This window comes from Martes martes (genome assembly GCF_963455335.1).
Source record: "Martes martes genome assembly, chromosome: 18".
Taxonomy (NCBI): domain Eukaryota; kingdom Metazoa; phylum Chordata; class Mammalia; order Carnivora; family Mustelidae; genus Martes; species Martes martes.
The window spans coordinates 25,009,327-25,033,429 of NC_137906.1; the positions used below are offsets into that span (position 1 = coordinate 25,009,327).

A 24,103-nucleotide genomic window follows, 5' to 3' on the forward strand; every position below is an offset into this window, starting at 1 on the left:
AAAATGTAAAAAGAGAATGTAAAAAAACTCTTCATCTTTAAATTGGTTGCATATTCAAATATTTTGTATGTATTAGGTTAAATATAAAATATCATTAACATAATTTCACCTGTTCTTTATGGTTTTAAAAATTTCTACTGGCTACTAAAAAACCAGTATTACATATGTGACTCATGGTATTTTTACTGGGTAGCATGAAATTACACACTTGCCTTGGCAGAGAATAAAATACATATCATAGAGATAATAATGATATAAAAAAAGAAGAATGTGAAGAAATAGGCAGCCCAGATGATCCAGTTTTTAAGTCCAATTATAAGCTGGTACTCCTGTAGGAAAGTCAACACAAATCAAATATTAAATGTATCAGCATTTCATACCACTTACATATATTTTTCTATTTAAATTTCCATAAAAAACTATGTGAATGGTTAATATCATCTCCATGTTATGAATAAGAAAAGCCAAGTCTCAGAAAGTATGCCATTCAAAATTATGCAATCAATTAGGGCAGTGCTGGCATTAAAATATACTTCTCCTGAGTTCAGAGATCTTTCTTCATTACCACACCTCATAACGGAACAAAAGGTAAAACATCTAAAATTAAAACTTTGAAATATTAAGCTCTTTTTTCTACTATACTCTACTTCCTGGAGTATAAGAAAAATGTGTCTTTTTTTTTTTTAATCCAGTTGACTATACTTATGCTTGTTCCTTTTAGGCAACATGTCTTTAGCCCCACTCTAGTTGTTTTCAAGATTTTCTTTTTGGTCTTTAATTTTCAACAGTTCAAATATACTGTGTGTGTGTGTGTGTTTGTGAGTGCATGTTATTTTTCCTGCTGTGTGTTCTCTGAGCTTCTTAGACCTGTGATTTGATGTCTATCATTAATTTTGGAAAATTCTCTGCTGTTATTTCTTTGGCTCTATTCTCTTATCTCCTTTTTGGGGATTTAAATTGTATACATGTTATACCATTTATATTGTCCTATACTTTTTTAAATGCCTTATTCTGAGTTTTTACTTTTTACATTTATGTTTTACATTTTACAATTTTGTCTTTGCATTTCAGTTTGTGTAATTTCAACTGTCATGTTCAATTCTATGATTCTTTCCTCAAGTCTAGTGATGAGCCCATCAAAAGTGTTCTTCATTTTTGTTAGCATGCTTTTTATGTCTAGAAATTCTATTTGACTCCTTATAGTTTTGATCTGTCTGATAACATTACCTATCTGATCTAGCATGTTACCTACTGTGTAGAAGAGAGTTAACAAAGGAGGCCCAAGACTACTATTCTTAGAAAGGCATGTAATGGGCACTGGGTGTTATACGCAACTGATGAATCACTAAACTCTATCTCTGAAACTAATAATACACTATATGTTAATTGAATTTAAATAAAAAATAAATTAATTTAAAAAAAAAAAAAAGAAAGCCATATTTACAAGTTGGCCCTTGGCTGGTATATGGGAACTTGGTTGGTAAACTGCTCCCTACACTGATACAAAACTTTCCTTAAATGATAAGGGTAGGTGACTGTGCCAAAATTGTTGGTACAAACACTATGGTTTTTGCTGAATACCTGCTTTCTAGGAGTGTGGAATTTTGGTAAACGCTAGGCAAAGGGTGTCTACATGACCAGTCCCCATCAAAACCTTGGGTGCTAAATCTCTAATGGACTCCCCTGGACATAAACATCACAAACATGCTGCTGGATTTTCTTCACAAATGTACTGCTGCATTTTCATTGCTGAGGCAAGAGTGTGCTCTGTGTGACCTCTTGTGGGGTTAACTGAAGAAGCCTACAGGTGAATTCCTCCAGGCTTTGCCTGTGTCATATCCTCTTCTGAGCCAGCTATGTTTATTTACTTACTATACCACTATAATAATGCCTAGTTGTGAGCATTAACTATATGCCAAGTCCCACTAGTCCTTCTAGAGAATTTCAGAAATTAGGGGCTGTCTTGAGGATCCTGGACACATCTACCTTTCCCTTAGCACTTTTAAATTATTAATTATAGTAATTTAAAATTCCTTGTCTGGTATTTCCAACATTTGTGTTTTATCTGTGTCTGGTTCTGATAACTGATTCGCCTCTTTGGAGTATGCTTTTTTCTTAATTTTTGGTGTGCCTAATAATTTTTTTGTTGACACTCACACATTATCTATGGCAACAGATATCAAGGTAAAGGCCTAAGATGTGGGGTTTTATGTTAATTTAGCCAGGACCTATTCATTGATACTCTAATTATTAAAGGCTTTAAATTCCTCCAGTGACCCTTTTTGTCCCCCTGCATGCCTTCAGGTTTTCTCTTCCCATTTCTCCCAAGAGACAAGTTTCTCTCTGAAATTCTGCCAGCTTGAAAAACTGACAAATGACATCAGTACTCACTTTTCTTATTTTACGTTTCCTGCTACTGGGATGTAACAACTACCCACTAATGACAAATATATAGAAATAATCCAACTCTCCATACGAAAGAGCCCCACATGCCTAAAAACATTTTTACAGAAACAGATGAACAAAGGGGTGAAAAAAGAGAGAGGCAAACCACAGAACAGACTCTCAACTATACAGAACAAACTGAGGCTGCTGGAGGGGAGGTGGGTGGTGGGATGGTTTAAATAGGTGATGGGGATTAAAGAGGGCACTTGTGATGGGCCCCAGGTGCTGTATATAAGTGATGAATCTCTAAATTCTACATTATATGTTAACTAACTGGAATTTAAATAAATGTAAATAAATGGAATTTAATAAGAACTTGAAACAAAGAAATTGAGATTACCTTCAATCTTTTTTCCCTTTCCCAGACAATGGATCGCATGATGGAAAGTACAGTTGGAGAGAACATCAGGATGAACATCAAAGGGAGGAAGGAACTAGTGATCCAAATTAATCCATCATGAGAATAAGCTGGGTGTGGAAATCTCTGTATAAAGATACTGATATTATCAAACAGTTTCTGGCTAGCACTGCTTTCATGATACAGCATGATGGCCTTATCTAAGGCATGCTGTACAGCCAGGAACCCTTCTCTGATGTACCCTGCAAGAGAAAACAAACAATGTCAAATAAAACAGGCTAAGGAATTGCTCAGACACATAAATAACATGGCAATTCAAGTAAGTCATAGTCTGTCACCTACAGAACACAAATGTACTGGCGTATCAAGGCTAAATGCACAGAATTACCCTGAAAACATATCATTGTTTTGACACAGAAATAAGGGATACATCTTCAGCTGAATCTGATTCACATCTTCCCAAAATTAAATATACTTAAATATATATAAATAAATATACTTAATAACAGTGGAAGGCTTGCTAATGTAAAAAGAAGGCAGATTTAATTAAATATTAGAGAGATGAAGAAATACAGAAACGAGGCTCAGAATCACAGATAAATTCTACAGAGTAATGCAGAAATTGCCCTCAAGAAAATTTAATTAAATATTAGAGAGATGAAGAAATACAGAAAGGAGGATCAGAATCACAGATAAATTCTACAGAGTAATGCAGAAAATGCCCTCAAGAAAAATTGGTCCACATTAACCACACAACTAAAAAGCAACCATACAACTAAAAGATAACTTAGGGTTTAATATGTTTTTATCCATTTTCTAAAATTGGAATTCTGATCATTAATTTTGCACTTTTCCATTTTTCTAATATGAACATTTAAAACTATAAGCTTCTAAGCATGGCTTTAGCTATAATCCTCCAGTTTTGCTCCCATATCTTAACGTGTCAGGTTTTCTTATTATTCAATTTAAAATATTTTCTGATTTCTTTGTGACTTCTTTGACTCATTACACTCTATATGATTTCAATCTTTTTAATTTCAATGAATTTTATTTTACAACTCAATATAAGAGTTATTCTGGTGAAAATGCCATGTGCACTTAAAAAGAATGTGTATTCTACCACTGTTGAGTAATTGCTCTGTAAATGTCAATCAATTCAGGGAAATTGAGAACATTCTTCATATCATCTACTTCTTTACAATATTTTTGTTGTTTAGATGTTCTGTCAACTATTGAGAGAAGGATATTAATATCTCCATTGACAACTGTGGTATTGCCCAATTCTCCCTCTAATTCTGTCAATTTTTGCTTCATGTATTTTGAAGCTGTTATTAGATATACACATATTTGTAATCATTATATCTTCCTGACAAATTGATCCTTTGTCTTGAAATCTGTTTTATTAGATATGTGTATACCTGCTCCAGCCACTTTATGGTTACTATCTTTAATCACATTTAAGACACTTTTTAAAAATTAACATACAATGTATTATTTGCCCCAGGGGTACAGGTCTGTGAATCATCAGGCTTACACATTTCACAGCACTCACCATAGCACATATCCTCCCCAGTGTCCATAACCCAGCCACCATATCCCTAGACCCGTTCCCCCTAGCAACTCTCAGTTTGTTGCACATTTAAGACTCTTAAAGCCATTTTTCTACACATACGTTTTTCTGCCCTCTTCTTTTACCCATCAGGGACTCTAATTACACATATGTTAGAACTTTTGGTATTGCCCCATGTTTCAGTGAAAGTCAATTTTTTTGTTTTTCAAACTGAATACATTTTATTGTTCCAAGTTCATTTACTCTTTCTTCTGTTATCTTCATTATTAAATCTGTCCTATATTTTCCAATTCTAGACTTTGTTTTATTCCTTTTTTATAGTTTCTAATTCTCTGCTGAGACTTACCACTTCTTTCATTGTACACATTTTAATTCGATGACTGAGAATAGTTATAATAGCCACCTTACAACAAGTTCTTATCTGCTAGTTCCATATTCTGAGTTTCTTTGGAGTCTCAGTTGATATTAAGATGCAGTACACGAAACCACTCTAATAGTAATACTATATTAGTTTAAGAGTAGAAAGACTAGGGGCACCTGGGTAGCTCAGTTGGTTAAGCGTCTGCCTTCAGCTCAGGTAGCAATCCCAGGTTTCTGGGACTGTGCCCCATGTTGGGCTCCCTGCTCAGTGGGGAGTCTGCTTCTCCCTCTCCTCCCTGCTTGTGCTCTCTCTCGCTATTTCTGTTGCTGTCTCTCTCTCTCAAATAATAATAATAATAATAGTAAAAAATTAAAAAAAGAATAGACTAATAGAAAAAAAAGAGAATTTTAGGACATTACTTTAAACAGTTTTGGGAAAACTGTTTTCCTCTCTGTGGTAAAAAAACAATACTGAATCCCTAGCCCAACTACATACAAACACGAACTACTTCCTCGTGGATTAACAACCAAATTACAAAAGGAAAAACCATAAAAAGGAAATAGTAGAAGAATATTTTTGAAGTAGGGATGGACTTCTTAAACAAAAGCCAAGAAAAAGACCATGTGGCCAAAATATGATAAATTACATCGAATTAAAGATTTCTACTATTTCAATAAAGGACAGCATAGATAAAATCAAAAGTTGGAAAAACATACTTTCAAAATTTGGAACCATAAATATATCTGAAAACATGGAACTCCCAAATAAATATAAATCTTTAAATAGATATCTAAACAAAATGTATTACATTATTTGAAACTGTATTCTGTGGAGGGATTGTTGTTTTAAGCTTTAAAATATCAGAAAAGTTCATTTGTGGTAATATAACTGAAAATGTAAGCATAGTTTTCCACTCCTCCCTTGATTCATGTAATAGATTATCTTAATTTTCTACTCATTTCCCTGCCAATCTTTCTTAGTCTTTGTACCTTTGTCCTCCTTTGTTTACCTAGTATTCAGTCCTTCGTCCTTCCTTCTCTAACATTCCCCCGGCCTCAAACAGCATGGTATTAAGGAAATCTAAGGATATACATTGTTTGTTCTTAAGTATTGTGCTACTTGAAGTTGAGAAGTGAAATAACAAAATAAAATCCCAACATCTGAGAAAAGTCATTCTCTGAAATATCTTGATCATTTATATAATTATTATATAAATTGTGAAACACAGGCCACAGTACTATTTGTTCAGCAACAGTATACAACAAAAACCAAAGATAAACTATGAGTGTTATCACTTGGAGATATGCATCCACTACCATAATAAATCATTTCTCCTATTAAAGCTGAATATTGCTATAACCTGTGTCTCTCATAACTTCCAGGAGAAATTTCATACTCCTTCACCTACATGCCAGGTCTTTAATGATCTTTTTGCCTCTTAACCTCATTTCTTTTTTTTTTTAATTTTATTTATTTATTTGAATGAGATCACAAGTAGGCAGAGAGGAAGGCAGAGAGAGAGAGAGAGGGAAGCAGGCTTCCTGCTGCGCAGAGAGCCCGATGTGGGGCTGGATCCCAGGACCCTGGGATCATGACCTGAGCCGAAGGCAGAGGCTTTAACCCACTGAGCTACCCAGGCGCCCCTTAACCTCATTTCTAACAGTCTTACATGCACCATCTATTCTAGCTAATAAAGAAAGAAAGAAAACAAACAAAAGGCCATGCAGTTCCCGAATGTGGCATCCTGTCCTGTATGTGTTCATGATTTTTACTTCCACTGCCTGAAATAATCCCCACCCATCTCCAACTAACTATTTAAATACATGTATGTATTGACTCGGTTTAATCCTTAAACTTAAATTCAATCTTAGAGTAGACTCTGTAAGGATTATTTTTAATGACTGTCTAATAGGCCATCTATTCTTTTACTGATTTTAAGTTGTTTCCAACTTTTGTTCCTTGTGCTAGAATGTGCACAGCTTTTTTCTTCTATAAATATTTGCTAAAGATAAAAATCTCAAGACAGTTGGTAAATCCAAAATTCTACATCAAGGGCTTTTCATGTAAGATAATTCTCAAAATAAAAATCTGAATTAAAAATTACCACAATTTTGGGGCACCTGGGTGGCTCAGTGGGTCCTGGGATCAAGCCCCACATCAGGCTCTCTGCTCAGCAGGGAGCCTGCTTCCCCCTCTCTCTCTGCCTGCCTCTCTGCCTACTTGTGATCTCTGTCTGTCAAATAAATAAATGAAATCTTTTTAAAAATTACCACAATTTCAAAACTTTTAGATCAAATCAGTAAAATTATATACAGACATGAATAGGCAAGCGATGCCAACAAATGAAGGTGTTTGTATTTGGAAAGCAAAACACTAAACCACAACTAATATATAGGATTGAAAGTAGTTTTGATAAAATATAAACTAAAAAATTACAAGTTAAGAACATATATTAAATGGGTATATACATGCATAAAACATACATATAACCATATGTGTAGGTAAACATGCAACTGAGATAATGAAATAAGGATGTTTAACAATTTGCGCACCAGGACTTCCCCCATCATCATAATCTGCGTTCCTGGGTCCTACAGAAGGATGAACAGGAAAGAGTAAGGATGTCTTCCAGCCCAGCCTGTCTGGCCACATCAAAGATCTCTGTATCCTAACAAAACGCAGATGATATTTTACCTAGAAGTAGCAATAGGAAACAAATCATGCTTAAAACCATATAAAACTGAAATGCACATATTAAAAATAAAGAAAAGTTAAGTCCAAATGGGAAAACACATGGTTTGAAAGATGAGACTCATCTGATATCAGTGATTCTGAACACTTGGAAATGACAGTGACTGAAAGCACAACACAAGTCCTCTGATCATAAGAATATCTAAAATCCTCTCAGAATATAGGTAGTTCACAAAAAGACACACACAAATGGCCCATAAACATATGAAAAGCTTCTCAATGTCATACAATGAAATAAATACAAATCAAAATTACAGAGCTATGTCTTACCCATCACACTAGAAGCTCTGTCAGTGAAGCTGTAGACAAACAGGCACTTTAATACATTGGTTGTTGGAGGCAAAACGACACAACTATAATGGAGAATATGGTAATGTTTAATAAAACTACACATGCATTTATGGTTTGATTCAGCAATCCTACTTCCAGGAACAGACTTGTACACCTCCAACAATATAAAGGAAACATGAACAAGTTTGTTGTAACATTATTTGTGGTATAAATATTTGGGAATCAACCTACTTGCTCAAAGGAGATGGCACAAAAGGTGGCACCTGTATACAACAGACAGCTATACATTTGTTTAAGCTACAGTCAGAAAACAAAAATCATATTGATCATACTAGAAAACCTGAAAAGGTAAATGCTTTTACTGCATCTACTGAGAATCATATGGTTTTCATTCTTTCATTAATGTGGTGTATCATGTTCATTGACTTGCAAATACTGAACCATCCCTGCAATCCAGGAATAAATCCCACTTGATCGTGGTGAATAATTCTTTTAATGTACTGTTGGATCCTCTTGGCTAGTATCTTGGTGAGAATTTTGGCATCCATGTTCATCAGGGATATTGCCCTGTAATTTTTCTTTTTCGTGTGGTCTTTGATTTTGGAATCAAGGTAATGGTGGCTTTGTAGAATGGGTTTGCAAGTTTTCCTTCCATTTCTATTTTTTGGAACTGTTTTGAGGAAAATAGGTATTAACTCTTCTTTAAATGTCTGGTAGAATTCCCCTGGGAACCCATGTGGCTCTGGACTTTGGTTTTTTAGATTTCTGATTACTGATTCAATTTTTTTGCTGATTATAAGTCTGTTCAAACTTTCTATTTCTCCCTGTCTTAGTTTTGGTAGTTTGTAGGTTTCCAGGAATTTATCCATTTCTTTCAGACTACCCAGTTTGTTGGCATATAATTTTTCATGGTATTCTCTGATAATTCTTTGTATTTCTCTGGGTTTGTCATCTCTTTCATTCGTGATTTTGTCTATTTGGGTCCTCTCTCTCTCTTTTTAAAAAGATTTTATTCATTTATTTGAGAGAAAGCACAAGCAGACAGAGTGGCAGGCAGAGGGAGAGGAAGAAGTAGGCTTCCTGTTGAGCAGAGAGCCTAACACGAGACTCAATCCTAGGACCCTGGTTTCATGACTTGAGCTGAAGGCAGACACTTAACTGACTGAGCCACCCAGGCATCCCATCTCTTTTGTTCTTGATAAGTCTTGCGGGGGTTTATCAATTTTATTAATTCTTTCGAAGCAGAAGCTAACTAGTTTCATTAATCTGTTCTACTGTTTTGTTGTTGTTGTTTCTATATCATTTATTTCTGCTCTAGTCTTTGCTATTTCCCTTCTTTTGCTGGCTTTAGGCTTTATTTGCTATTCCTTTTCTAGCTCTTTTAGATGTAAGGTTAGGTTGTGTATTTCAGACTTTTCTTGCTTCTTGAGGTAGACCTGTATTGCAATATACTACCTTCTTAGGACTGCCTTTGCTACATCTCAAAGGTTTGGAATTGTTGTTTTCATTTTCATTTGCTTCCATATATTTTTTTTAAATTCTTCTTTAATTTCCTGGGTAACCCACTCATTCTTTAGTAGGATGTTCTTTAGTCTCCATGTATACGTGGTCTTTCCAAATTTTTCCTGTGGTTCACTTCCAGTTTCGTAGCGCTGTGGGGTCCATCTTTTTGTACAAGTTGAGGGCTGAATTGTGACCCAGTATATGATCTATTCTGGAGAATGTTCCATGTGCACTTGAAAAGAAGTGTAGTCTACTGCTTTAGGATGAAATGTTCAGAGTATATCTGTTAAGTCCATCTGCCATTCAAAGCCATTGTTTTCTTGTTGAGCTTCAATGATCTGTCCATTGCTGTAAGTGGGGTGTTAAAGTCCCCTATAATTATTGTATTATCAATGAGTTTCCTTATGTTTATTATTAACTAACTTATATATTTGGAAGCTCCCAAGTTGGGGGCATATTTACAATAGTTAGATCTTCCTGATGAATAGACCCCTTAATTATAATATAAATCCCTTCTTCATGTCTTCTTACATCTTGGGTTTAAAATCTAGTTTTTCTGATGTAAGTATGGCTATTCTTGTTTTCCTTTGACATCCATTAGCATGAGAGATGGTTCTCTGTCCTCTCACTTTCAATATGCAGATGTCTTTAGGTCTAAAATGAGTCTCTTGTATGCAGCATATAGACGGATCTTGTTTTAAAATCCATTTTGATACCCTATGCCTTTTGATTGGATCATTTAGTACATCTACATTCACAGTGATTATTGAAAGATATGAATGTAGTACTGTTGTGTTAACCTGTAGAGTTGGTGTTTCTTGTGATGTTCTCTGGTCATTTCTAGTCTTTGTTGCTTTTGTTCTTTTTTCTTCTTTACTCAAAGAATCCCCCTTAAAATTTCTTACAGGGCTGGGTTAGTGGTCATGAACCCCTTTAGGTTTTGATAACCTTTTTCTTTCTCCTTGTTTTGAATGGCTGCCTTGATAGATAAAGTATTCCTGGCTGCAGACTTTTCCCCATTCAGTATGTTGAATATTTCCTTCTACTCTTTTCTAGCCTGCCAAGTTTCTGCGGACAGATTTGCTGTGAACTTAATATACCTTCCCCTGCAGGTTAAGAACTTTTTTTCCTTTTCTCCTTTCAGGATTCTTTTCTTATCTGTATATTTTGTGAATTTGAATATGATATGCCTTGGCGATGGTTGGCTTTTGTTGTTGAATGGGAGTTCTCTGCACTTCCCGGATTTTGATGTCTGTGTCCTTCCCCAGATTAGGGAAGTTTTCAGCTATAACTTCTTTGAATAAAACTTCTGTCTCCCTCTCTCTCTTTTCATCTTCTGGGACTACCAAGATATGAATGTTACTACATTTTTTAAAAAGATTTTTATTTATTTATTTGACAGACAGAGATCACAAGTAGGCAGAGAGGCAGGCAGAGAGAGAGAGAGAGGAGGAAGCAGGCTCCCTGTTGAGCAGAGAGCCCGATGTGAGGCTCAATCCCAGGAGCCTGGGATCATGACCTGTGCCGAAGGCAGAGGCTTTAACCCACTGAGCCACATAGGCGCCCCATGAATGTTACTACATTTTAAGAAGTCATTGAGTTCCTTAAGTCTATCTTTATGGTCCATTACCTTTCTTTCCCTCTTCTTTTCAGCTTCATTGTTTTCCATAATTTTATCTTCCATATCACTGATTCACTCCTCTGCTTCATCCATCCTCGTTTTTTATGGCTTCCATTTGGGACTGCATCTTGTTTACAGCATTTTAAATTTTGGTCTGAATAGATTTTAGTTCTTTAACTCTGCAGTAAGGGATTTCCTAAGGTCTACTATGCTTTTTTCCAAGCCCAGCTAATAAATTATACTCATCTTAAATTCTAGTTCAGACATCTTAACTTATATCTGTATTGATTAAATTCCTGGCCGTGAGTACTACCACCTGTTCTTTATTTTGGTGTGAATTTCCCTTGTCTCATCATTTTGTCCAGGAAAGAAAACAACAACAAAACAGTAACAATAAAACTAGATCCTGGGCATATGTTTGGTCTTCTTGTTAAAAGAATCTAGACTCCAAAATAAGAAAGTAAAATAAAATATAATGAAAGTAAACAAAAAATAAATTATACACACACACACACACACACACACACACACACACACAGTATATATAAATAAAAGTAGGGAAAAAACTTGAAAAAATAAGAAAATAAATGAAATAATAATAAAAAGAATAAAAGTGCAAAGAAGGCTAGATACTACTTTTCCTTGGAGCTGAAACTTTGCAACCCTCTATGACCAATGAACTGTGGGAGAGCTGTTTTTGTTGGTCTTCTGGGGAAGGGGGCCATTGCACTGATGTTCAGGTGGCCTTACCCTAGCAAAAATTGCCTCCAGAGCTCAGGGCAGCAGGGGTTGGTATAAGTGGGTCTGGATTCCACTAGGTGGTGCTGTGTTTCTCCCTGAGGGGTTTCAGCACTGGTGAGTGGGATAAATATGGCAGAGACTCCCTCCCTAGCCCCAGAGCTGGAAGTTTACACTCTCCACTCTTCAGTGAGTGCTCACAGAAGAGCAACCAATCTCTCTTATCTCCCTGGTTTCTCTCAGAAACCTGCCTTCATGCTGCCTGTGTCCCAGCTTTTTTATTTCAGGTGCATGACTGAGTTTCAAACTCAGATTTTAGGAACTCCTGCGGCATGGACCCACACTGTTCCTCCTAGGGAGAACTTAAAACATTTCTGCCATTTGCTGGCCTGTCCCAGGAAAGTGGTTGCAGGACCATGCCTGTGTGAACCCTGCAAACTGCGGTTCACAGTTTATAGCAACACAGAGCAGAGAGCTGGCACCTAGACTCACTGTTATACTGGGAACAGTACAGCACTTAGTTGCCACCCATTCTCGTGACCCAGGTGATTCTCAGACCAGGGTGTCACACCTGGAATTCCACCTTGCTTCACCACCTGAGCACCTTTAAGTTAGGCACATCCCCCTCAGTAGCAGACTTCTAAAACCTCTGAGTCTGCATTTCACTCTGTAAGCAGGCTCCTTCCTCACCATGGTATCCACAGCTCTGTCTCCCTGAATTCAAATCTTTGTACCTACCTACAAAAAGGTGGTGGATTTTCTACTTGTAGACTTGTAGTTTTTGTTCTCTCAGATCTCCGATTGATTTCCTGGGTGCTCAGAGTGATTTGATAACTAATTAGCTGTAGTCAAGGGACAAATTTAGGGTGCCCCAATCCTCCATCATCTTAACTCCACCCCCCCATAAAGATTTATTCACATGTGCACTTCTGAGAGTTTTGTTTTTAGCTCCTGTGTTTAGATCATTAGTCCATTTTGAGTTGATTTTTGTATATAGTGTGAAGTAGTGGCCCACTTTCAGTCTTTTGTATTGTGGAAAATCAGTTGTCCTAGCATCATTTGTTAAGGAAATTGTACTTTCCCACAGACGGGGCGCCTGGGTGGCTCAGTGGGTTGAAGCCTCTGCCTTCGGCTCAAGTCATGATCCCAGGGTCCTGGGATCGAGCCCCGCATGGAGCTCTCTGCTCAGCGGGGAGCCTGCTTCCTCCTCTCTCTCTGCCTGCCTCTCTGCCTACTTGTGATCTCTGTCTGTCAAATAAATAAATAAATAAATCTTAAAAAAAAAAAAAAAAGGAAATTGTTCTTTCCCACAGAATGGACTCTGCATCATTTTCTTAAGTATTTACTTATTTATTTATGTAACATATAATGTATTATTTGCTTCAGGGGTACAGGTCCATGAATCATCAGTCTTACATAATTCACAGCACTCACCATAGCACAAACCCTCCCTAATGTCCACAACCCAGCCACTCTATCCCTCCCCCACAATCCTCCAGCAACCTTCAGTTTGTTTCCTGAGATTAAGAGTCTCTTACAGTTTGTCTCCTTCTCCGGTCCCATTTTGTTTCATTTTTTCCCCTCCCTTCCCCCCATGACCCCTACCCTGCCTCTCAAATTCTTCATATCAGAGAGAACATATGATAATTGTCTTTCTCTGATTGACTTATTTTGCTTAGCATAATACCCTCTAGTTCCATCCACATTGTTGCAAATGGCAAGATTTCGGGGTTGTTATGGCTGCATAGTATTCCATTGTGTGTACGTGTGTGTGTGTGTGTGTGTGTGTGTATCACATCTTCTTTACCCATTCATCTGTTGATGGACATTTAGGTTCTTTCCATAGTTTATTGTGGACATTGCTGCCATAAACATTCAGGTGCACGTGCCCCTTTGGATCACTACATTTGTATCTTTAGTAGTACTTTGCACCATTTTCAAAAACTGGCCATAAATATGTGGACTTCTAGACTCTCAATTTTATATCATTGGTCTATTCCTGTTCTTATGCCAGTGCCACACTGTTTTAATTACTGTAGCATTGTAGTGAGTTTTGTAGTAAGCACTGTAATAAGTTTACGTCCCCCACAGTAGCAGACTTCTAAAAGCTCTGATTTTGCATTTCACTCTGTAAGCAGGCTCCTTCCTCACCACTGTATCCACAACTCTGTCTCTCTGAATTCAAGTCTCTGTATCTACCTACCAAAAGGTGGTGGATTGTGAGTAATGTGAACCAAAAGGTGGTGGAGTTGGGTAGTGCGAATCCTCTAACTTTGCTCTTTTTTAAAACTGTTTTTACAAGTTGAAGTTACAATTTGAAGACTGGCTTTTCTCTTTCTGCATAAAAAGCTGTTGGACTTTTGATAGCGATTGTGATGGATCAGTAGGTTAATTATGGGTAGTACTGACATCTTTGTTTTTTAAGTGGGCTCCACAACCAGTGTGTAGCCCAATGCAGGGCTTGAACTCACAACCCTGAGATCAAGACCTGAGCTGAGATCAAGAGTCAGACACTTATCTAACTGAGCCACCCATGTGCCCCCAAAGACATCTTAACAATACTAGGTCTTCCTACCCAGGAACTTTGGCCATCTTCACATTTATTTAAAACTTCTTCAAATTCTTTCAACAGTGCATTGTAGTTTTCACCATAAGCCCCTTGCACCTCTTGCACCTTTTTGGCTAAATTTATTCTTCAGTATTAGATCCTCTGCTCTGTCCTTTCTACTATTCAGCCATTCAACTAGTTTTTTTATACATCATTGTATTTTTAAGTTTATAATTCCTTGTTTATAATTTCTGTGTCTTTGCTAAGATTTTCTTTTTCACTTCAAGACAATTTTAATTTATTGTTGAAACATTTTTTATGGTGGCTGCTTTGAAATCTTTGTTAGATAATTCAAACCTCTGATTCATCTCCATGTTTGTGTCCGTTGATTGTTTTTACTCATTAAAATTGTGGTTTTCTTCAAAACAAGCAAGCAAAGGGAAAAAACAAGAGAGAGAGAGAGAGAGAAATCAAGAAACAGAGTCTTAATTTTAGAGAACAAACTGATGTTACCAGAGGGGAGGTGGGCAGAGAAATGAGTGAAACAGGTGATGAGGATTAAAGAGTGCACTTGTCATGAGTACTGAGTAATGTACAGAATTACTGAATCACTATATTGTACACCTGAAAGAAATACAGCACTGTCTGTTACCTAATTGGAATTAAAATAAAAACTTCTTAAAAAGAATATACAAAAAGAATTTAAAACTTGGCTACATTAAAACATAAAAATCTAGTCATCAAAAGAAAATCTGATCACCACAAAAAAAAAAAAAAAAAACTGAAAGGAAAGCCACAAACTGGAAAAATATACCTGTAATACATATGAGAGACAGGAGTCCTTGTGTAGGATATACAAAGAAATTGGCCAATTAATATGTAAGATAGATTTTACCACAGAAAATTGGGGGAAAGACCAAATATATACCTCACTAAAGAATAATTTATCACTTAAAACATGGACATATGCTAATCTCATCAGGAACCAAGGAAATGGAAATTAAAGCCAAAAGTTGCATACCACTTCACAACTGTGGAATTAACTAATTCATATCCATGGAATTAGTAAATATAAACATCTGAAAATATTAAGTTTAATAATAAGAACTTTCAGACACTGTTGCTGGGAGTCTGAACTGGTATCGTCGCTACAGAAAACAACAGAATTTATGTAATAAATTTTAATATGTGACCATGTCCCAGAAATTCTATGTCCGAGCATATACCCAGAGTATCTAATGTTCATAGTAGCACTGTTTCAGTAGCAAAAAAAAAAAAAAAGCTATAAACAATCCCAAGTGTCCAGTAGCAAAACTGGTAAGTAAATTGTGATCTCTTTATATAATGTATTATTATTCTGTAAATAAATGAATCAGAACCCCCCCCGCAAAATTGTGGTTTTCTTGGATCTTTATGTGACAGATAATTTTCTATTTTATCCTATTCATTTTCTCAATTATGTTGGGAGACAGGATCCTATTTTTTTTTTTTTAAAGATTTTATTTATTTATTTGACAGACAGAGATCACAAATAGGCAGAGAGGCAGGCAGAGAGAGGGGGAGGAAGCAGGCTCCCTGCTGAGCAGAGAGCCCGATGCGGGGCTCGATCCCAGGACCCTGAGACCATGACCTGAGCTGAAGGCAGAGGCTTTAACCCACTGAGCCACCCAGGCGCCCCACAGGATCCTATTTAAATCTATCATTACATCAAGCAGAGAGCCTATTTCAGTTTAGCATACAGGTAGTGGCTGGAATCTAGTACAAATACCTGGGGACACACACACAGTCAAATAGTAATTATAATAAAACTTGAAATGTTAAGTACACACTTCGAGCCAATGCATACTGTTGAGCCTAAATCCATTATCAGCATATGGATAATTCTGACTTAGTAAATGGAAGGAAGTTGGTATGGAAGCATGGAATCATGGAAGGATAGGACATACAGAAAGAATATATATTGTCCTACCAGGAGTTTTATTAATTTTACCTTCTACTAACATGCATTAATTTTAATTAATTAATTAAATTAATTGATTGATTAAAATTAATTAATTTTAATTAATTAATTTTAATTTTAAAATTAATTAATTAACATTATTTTTACCTTCTACTAACTTGGCTCCATGTCTAGAAATTATAGATTGATAATTTATTTCTATCACCACCAGGATCTGATAAGCGGACACCAAGTTTAAGGCACTGTATTTCTTTCTCCTTCCCCACGGGCTATGCTATAATCAGATCTTTTCTCAGTGCTTATGGATATCCTAGTTCTGAATCAATGTGGCTGAGCCTTAGACTTTTTTCTGTTCATTTACGAAAGGACTTAAGTTATGTGTTTCATTCAAAGAAAAAGAATTTTTTTGTCTTTTACATGCTTGGTTCCTTGTTAGTGAAAGTGCATCTGCTCTGTAGCTTGTTTCACCACTCTTCATAGAACTAGAAGCAATGCCTGAGTAGTCAAAGTTTCCCATGAGTCTAAGGCCTTCTGTGTGTAGTTCCTATCATAGTCCAACAATTAACAGCACAGAAATTAGTTACTCAGATCTGGATTCACATTCTTGCTCTATTGTATACTAGCAGTTTGATATTGGGAAAATTGGTTGCTTCATCCATAAAATTGGGTTAGTAATAGCAAAGTCATCCTAGAAACTGGAAGTACAACTACTAGAAAACTATGTATTTAGAAAACTCTAAATATAACATTCTCACCTGAAGTGGCAGAGGGTCACTGCTGCTTTTGAAGTCAGAGTTAAAAATGATGGCAGCCAGTACTTTATGAGATCCATAGTCATACTTAAGGTAGTTCTCAAGCTCCGTTTCTGAAGCGAACCCTCGAACTGTAGAAAAGATTATGTTCATTATAATGGGAATATCTGATAATTCCTCCTAAATTAGGATAATTCCTAATTCCTCCTAAATTAGGATAATTTATCCTAATACTATAGACTTAAAAGCACTGTTTTTCAGATATTGGTATCGTAACTACTTAATGGATACTGGGTTCAAAACAATTTTTACTTTAATTTTAAATAACAATCATTATAAAATATATATAAAGACAAGTCATTTGTCATAAGGGAAATGCAAATCAAAATCACAATGAGATACCAATTCAAATCCACTGAGATAGTTATAATCAAAAAGACTCATGATAACAAGTGCTGGTGAGAACATGGAAAAACTGGAACTTTCATACACTGCTGATCAGAATATAAAATAGTAAAACAATTTTAGATAATTTTAGATAACAAATTTGGTATCCCCTCAAAAAGTTAAACATAGTTACTACAGGACATATTCATTCCACTCTTAGGTATATAACCAAAAGAAATGAAAACATATGTCTACATAAAACTTAGAGATGAATGTTCATAGCATTACAATTTAAAACAGGCAAAAGAAAAGGTGGAAACAACCCAAATGTCCATCAACTGATGAAGGATATACAAAGTAAATGCAGTATATCCATACAATGGGCTATTACCTGACAATGAAAAGTAATGAAGTATTGATACAAACTACAACATAGATGAACCTTGGAAACATTATGCTAAGTGAAAAAAGCCAGTCACAAAAGACCACAACTTAAATGTATATAGAATTTAAATAAAAATTTTATATATAAACCATTTACATAAAAGTAGGCGAATCTATAGAGACTGAAAGTAGATTTAGATTAGTGTTTTCCTAATCCTGGTGGGATGGAAAATTGTAGAGTCATGATTGAAGGTTCCAGAGTTTATTTTTGGTGACAAAAATGCCCTATAATTGATTGTGGTAGTGGATACACAACTCTGTGAATATACCAAAAGCCACTGAATTGTATGCTTTAAATGGGTGAATATATGGTATGTTTTAGATCTCAAAAAGCTGTTTTGCAGTTTCGTTTCTTTTCTTTTCTTTTTTTTTTAAGCAGGCTCCACACCCAGTGTGGGGCTTGAACTCACAACCCTGAAAGCTCTACCAATTGAGCCAGCCAGGGGCCCACAAAAAACTGTCTCAAAACAAGATAAATCAGGAGGCAGAGATCACTTCAAATTGTGTTTTTGAAAAAAATAACACATTTGATGGCTCAATAGCTGTACAGAGAGAACAGAGGAAGGAGTCAGTTTAGACAGATCAGTAGACATCACCTAATCTGAACAAGAGAGGGGGAAAAAATGGGAAAAAACTCAAATACATACTTAAATACACACACACACACACACACACACACAAACTCAAATAGATTCTTAAATACACACACACACATTTTCACATACTCTTTACCCATTCATCTGTTGATGGACATTTAGATTCTTTCCATAGTTTGATTATTGTGGACATTGCTGCCATAAACATTCAGGTGCATGTGCCCCTTTGGATCACTACATTTGTATCTTTAGTAGTACTTTGCACCATTTTCAAAAATTGGCCATAAATATGTGGACTTCTAGACTCTCAATTTTATATCATTGGTCTATTCCTGTTCTTATGCCAGTGCCACACTGTTTTAATTACTGTAGCATTGTAGTGAGTTTTGCAGTAAGCATTGTAGTAAGTTCACGTCACCCACAGTAGCAGATTTTTAAAACCTCTGATTTTGCATTTCACTCTGTAAGCAGTCTCCTTCCACAGCTCTGTCTCTCTGAATTCAAGTCTCTGTACCTACCTACCAAAAGGTGGTGGATTGTGGGTAATATGAACCAAAAGGTGGTGGAGTTGGGTAATGTGAATCTAGGTATATTTCTCCAGTTTGTGGCTTTCCTTTCAGTTTTTTTTGTGGTGATAAGATTTTCTTTTGATGATTAGATTTTTATGTTTTTTTTTAAAGATTTTTATTTATTTAATTTGACAGAGATCACAAGTAGGCAGAGAGACAGGCAGAGAGAGGAGGAAGCAGGGTCCCTGCTGAGCAGAGAGCCCGATGCGGGGCTCGATCCCAGGTCCTGGGATCATGACCCGAGCCGAAGGCAGAGGCCTTAACCCGCTGAGCCACCCAGGCACCCCACAGATTTTTATGTTTTAATGCAGCCATTTTTTAAATTCTTTTTCTATATCCTTTTTTAAAAGTTTTTATTTAAATTCCAGATTTATTTATGGGACAATATATTGTCCCATAATAATTTTCAGAAATAATTGTTGAAAACTCTCCAAATTTGGTGAAAGACAGAAACTTACAGATTCAAAATGCTCAGTATATCCCTAACAGAATAAACCAAAAGAATCCACACTTAGACATATCATAATCATAGTTTTGACAAATAAGGACAGAAAATATCTTGAAAGCAGCCAGAGACAAATGATACATCACCTACAAGAAAACAAGGATTCTTTTCAAAGACCAATGAGGTCAGAAGAAACTGAAAAATATTTTTTAAATATGTCGAGAGGACTGTCAACCCCAAATTTTATACCAAATGAAATAATCTTTAGGAATGAAGATGAATTAAAGACATTCTTAGATGAAGGAAAACATAGGGAACTCATTGTCAGTAGACCTGTACTAAAAAATTGTTAAAGTTCTTCAGAAAGAAGGAAAATGATAGAAGAGGAAACCTGGAACTTGGAAATTCAAAAACAAAGCTGGGGGCATCGCTTTGCCTGATTTTATGCCATATTACAAAGCTCTGAGCACCAAGACAGCATGGTAGTGGCACAAAAACAAACACATAGATCAATGGACCAGAATAGAGACTCAAGAAATGGACCCTCAACTCTATGGTCAACTAATCTTTTGACAAATCAGGAAAAAATATCCAATGGAAAAAAGACAGTCTCTTCAATAAATCATGTGGGAAAACTGGACAGCTCATACAGAAGAATGAAACTGGACCATTCTCTTACATCATACATAAGAATAAACTCTAAATGGAGGAAAGACCTCACTGTGAGACAGGAATCCATCAAAATCCTAGAGGAGAACATAAGCAGTAACCTCTTTGAAATTGGCCACAGCAACTTCTTTCATGACGTGCCTCCAAAGGTAAAGGAAACAAAAGCAAAAATGAATTTTTAAAAAAGTTTTTATTTTTTGACCAAGAAAGAGACAGTCAGAGAGGGAACACAAGCAGGGGGAATGGGAGAGGGAGAAGCAGGCTTCTCACGGAGCAGGGAGCCCAATGTGGGGCTCGATCCCAGGACTCTGGGATCATGACCTGAGCCGCAGGTAGACACTTAATGACTGAGCCACCCAGGTGCCCCAAAAATGAACTTTTATATTGACTTCACCAATATAAAAAGCTTCTGCACAGCAAAGGAAACAGTCAACAAAACTAAGAGGCAACCCACAGAATGGGAGAAGATATTTGCAAATGACACTACAGGCAAAGGGCCAGTATCCAAGATCTATAAAGAACTTCTCAAACTCAACACCCATAAAAAAAGAAATAATCCAGTCAAAAAATGGGCAGAAGACATGAACAGACACTTCTCCAAAGAAGACATACACATGGCTAACAGAGAAAAAATTAAAAAGTTTTCAACATCAATAACCATCAGGGAAATTCAAATCAAAACCACATTGAGATACCACCTTACACCAGTTAGAATGGCAAAAATTAACAAGAAGGAAACAAGTGTTGGCAAAGACGTGGAGAAAGGTGAACGCTCTTACACTGTTGGCAGGAATGCAAGCTGGTACAGCCACTCTGGAAAACAGTATGGAGGTTCCTCAGGATGTTCAAAATAGAGCCACCCTATGACCCAGCAATAGCACTACTGGGTATTTACCTCAAAGATGCAGATGTAATGAAAAGAAGGGGCACATGCACCCCAATGTTCATAGCAGCAATGTCCACAATAGCCAAACTGTAGGAGCCAAGATGTCCTTCAACAGATGAATGGATGAAGAAGATGTGATCCATATATACAAAGGAATATTACTCAGCCATCAGAAAGGATGAATACCAACCATTTGCACCAATATGGATGGAACTGGAGGGAATTATGGTAAGTAAAATAAGTCAAGCAGAGAAAGACAATTAACATATGGTTTCACTCATATGTGGAACATAAGGAATAGCACTGAAGACTATAGGTGAAGGGAGGGAAAACTGAAGGGGGGAAATCAGAGAGGGAGACAAACCATGAGAGAGTATGGACTCTGGGAAACAAACTGAAGGTTTCAGAGGGGAGGGGGTTGAAGGATGGGGTCGCTGGGTGATGTATATTAAGGAGGGCACGTGCTGTAATGAGCACTGGGTGTTATATGCAACTGATGAATCACTGAATACTGCATCAAAAACTAACGATGTACTGTATGGTAGGTAACTGAACATAATAAAAAAAAAAGAATGAGGTTACAAACAAGAGCTATGGTAAATATCTGGGTAAATAGTTTTCTTAAGTTCTTTAAAATACGTTCATAAATCACAACACTTTCTGGTATAGTTTTCACTTGTGTAGATGTGAAAATAAAGTAGTAAAATGTTCTAAGTTGATTGTGAAAAATTATGCATGCATATTTTAACCCCAAGAGCAAATAATAATATTATATATCAGAAGTCCAATTTTTCATTTTTTTCTTTCATGGTGTCTAAGAATCCTTCAACTAACTCTTTATGAAGTTACAAAGATTTTTGTTCTCTCCTAAATATTTTATCATTTTACTTTTAATTTTTATTTTCTTAAAGATTTTATTTGACAGAGAGAGAGAGAGAGCAAAAGCAGGCAGTGCAGCAGGCAGAGGGAGAGGGAGAAGCAGAGTCCCGGCTAAGCAGAGGGCCTGACATGGGGCTCGATCCCAGGACCCTGGGATCATGACCTGAGCTAAAGTCAGATGCTTAACTGACTGAGCCACCCAGGTGTCCCTCAGTTTACTTTTATATCTGTGATCCATTTTGATGTATGTTTTTTAGATCTGTGATGTAGACTCTTTTAGACCTGTGATCCATTTTGATGTGAGGTTTCATTGTTTTGGCTACTGATGTCCAATTGTTTAGCACTATTTGTTGAAAAACTTATCCTTCCACTATTGTAAACAATATTTTGGCATATTTGTATAGTTCTATCTCTGTATTCTCCACAGGTATAACTTGTTTTATTGCACTTTGCAGATACTGTGTTTTTTAAAAATTGAAGGTCTGTGGCAACCCTGAGTCAAGCAAGTCTAGTGATACCATTTTCCAACAGTGTTAATTCATTTCATCTATATGTCACATTTTGGTAATTCTTGCAATATTTCAAACTTTTTCATCACTATTATATTTGTATGGTGATATGTGATCAGTGATTATGACTTGATGAAAGCTCAAATGATAGTATTTTTTAGTAATAAAGTATTTTTAAGTTCAGGTATGAGTTGCTTTTTTAGACATAATGTGACTGCATACTTAACAGACTACAGTATAGTGTAAACATAACTTTTATATGCACTGGGAAATGAAAAAATTCATTTGACTAGCTTTACTGCAGTGGTCTGAAACTGAACCTGTGGTATGCCTATATTGTTTCATTTATCTATGTGTCTATCCCTCCACCAATACCACACTGTCTTTATAGTTACATTGCAAGTTTAAAAACCGGGAATTTAAAATTGGGGAATTAAAATTTAAAATTGTGACTCCTTTAATTTTATTCTTTTTTTAAAACACTGCTTTATCTCCACTGAAAAACAATTTTGTAAGTGTTACAGAAAACCTTAATTTCTAACCTTTTATACTGGTGTTCAGATTCCTCTTTACATTCTCAATGATCTCCTGTATCACATCAATATTAGAAGGCACATAAGTCAATTCCCACTCTTCAGGATTTTTGAGGAAAGAAGGCAAAGAATTGATGGGCTGAGGAGTATAAATATAAGGTCCAACAACTTTTATAGCAATGTGTGTACGGAATACCAAAATCATCACTGGGAACACCAGTGCTGTTAAGACTTCCAATGTTAAAGTAAAGAACTGCCTCCTCTAGAAGAGAAACAAAAAGATGGTGTTAATTAATTTAAGGACACACATTCAATGCAAATGAATAGTTCTATGATATTAAACTTCTGACAATTTTACTCTGGAACAGCCAAGTACTTCCCAGATTGTCTTGTTCCCCTTCACCTCCATCCCTCCCAACTTTCTTTTTTTTTTTTTTAATAAAGATTTTATTTATTTGACAGAGAAATAACAAGTAGGCAGAGAGGCAGGCAGAGGGGGAGAGGGAAGCAGGCTCCCTGCTGAGCAGAGAGCCCGATAGACCCTGAGATCATGACCTGAGCCAAAGGCAGAGGCTTAACCCACTGAGCCACCCAGGCGCCCCCTATTCCCAACTTTCTTATAGGCCATACTATTCTACTGATTAACTCAGTTTTACACATTTGGAAGAGCTACCTTAGAGCTCTGGAACTGATTTTTTCAAAAGTATGTACACACACACACACACACAACCCTCAACTGCAACAAATGGCCATTTATGAACATTTTACATAGCCTTTACCCACCTTTAAGGTAAAATTTTTCCAGAGGAGCACTGCAAATTGGTTGAATGTCAACAAATCCATTCTCTACAATTCACCTCCAGGGGTAGAGGAAAGGTTTTATAATATTAAGTCACCTAATAATGTGAACATCAAGCAAATAACAGAATTACTTCTTTCTCCTAATTTTTTTCTTAATCAGCCTCAAATATTGATAGCAGAAATAATTACATATTAGAAATAAAGTCATGTTGTTTCCATTTTTATATTTGTTTACTTGATATTTAATGAACTTCTAATACATTTAAAATATAAGATGTGGTTCCATTTCTCCAAATGGTTATGTGCCTGAAGGGATGAGGGCTGAATCCTAATTCTTTCACAGAATGATGGTGTGAATGGTTTCACAATGATATATTTAGCGAAATAAAACACATATGTACATTTAATAAGGAAAATATCCATGAATACACTAATATAAATACTTGTAATACGAAAAAAAACCTAAATCCATGGGACTGTAACAAGT

At 36.1% G+C, this 24,103-nt stretch overlaps 1 protein-coding gene across 1 annotated transcript in view; it reads right to left on the bottom strand.

Moving 5' to 3' along the window:
* LOC308359753 (phospholipid-transporting ATPase ABCA3-like) overlaps nt 1-23,658 on the bottom strand; it is a gene marked incomplete at both ends in the record, with an annotated part of 158,763 nt that extends 135,105 nt beyond the window's left edge. Inside the window, 6 exons of the mRNA XM_080831045.1 lie at nt 213-329; nt 2,786-3,045; nt 7,287-7,428; nt 16,902-17,029; nt 22,825-23,077; nt 23,599-23,658. Coding sequence (XP_080687171.1) covers nt 213-329; nt 2,786-3,045; nt 7,287-7,428; nt 16,902-17,029; nt 22,825-23,077; nt 23,599-23,658 — 960 coding nt within the window. The remainder of the gene's footprint in view (nt 1-212; nt 330-2,785; nt 3,046-7,286; nt 7,429-16,901; nt 17,030-22,824; nt 23,078-23,598) is intronic.
* Nucleotides 23,659-24,103: the final 445 nt, after the last annotated feature.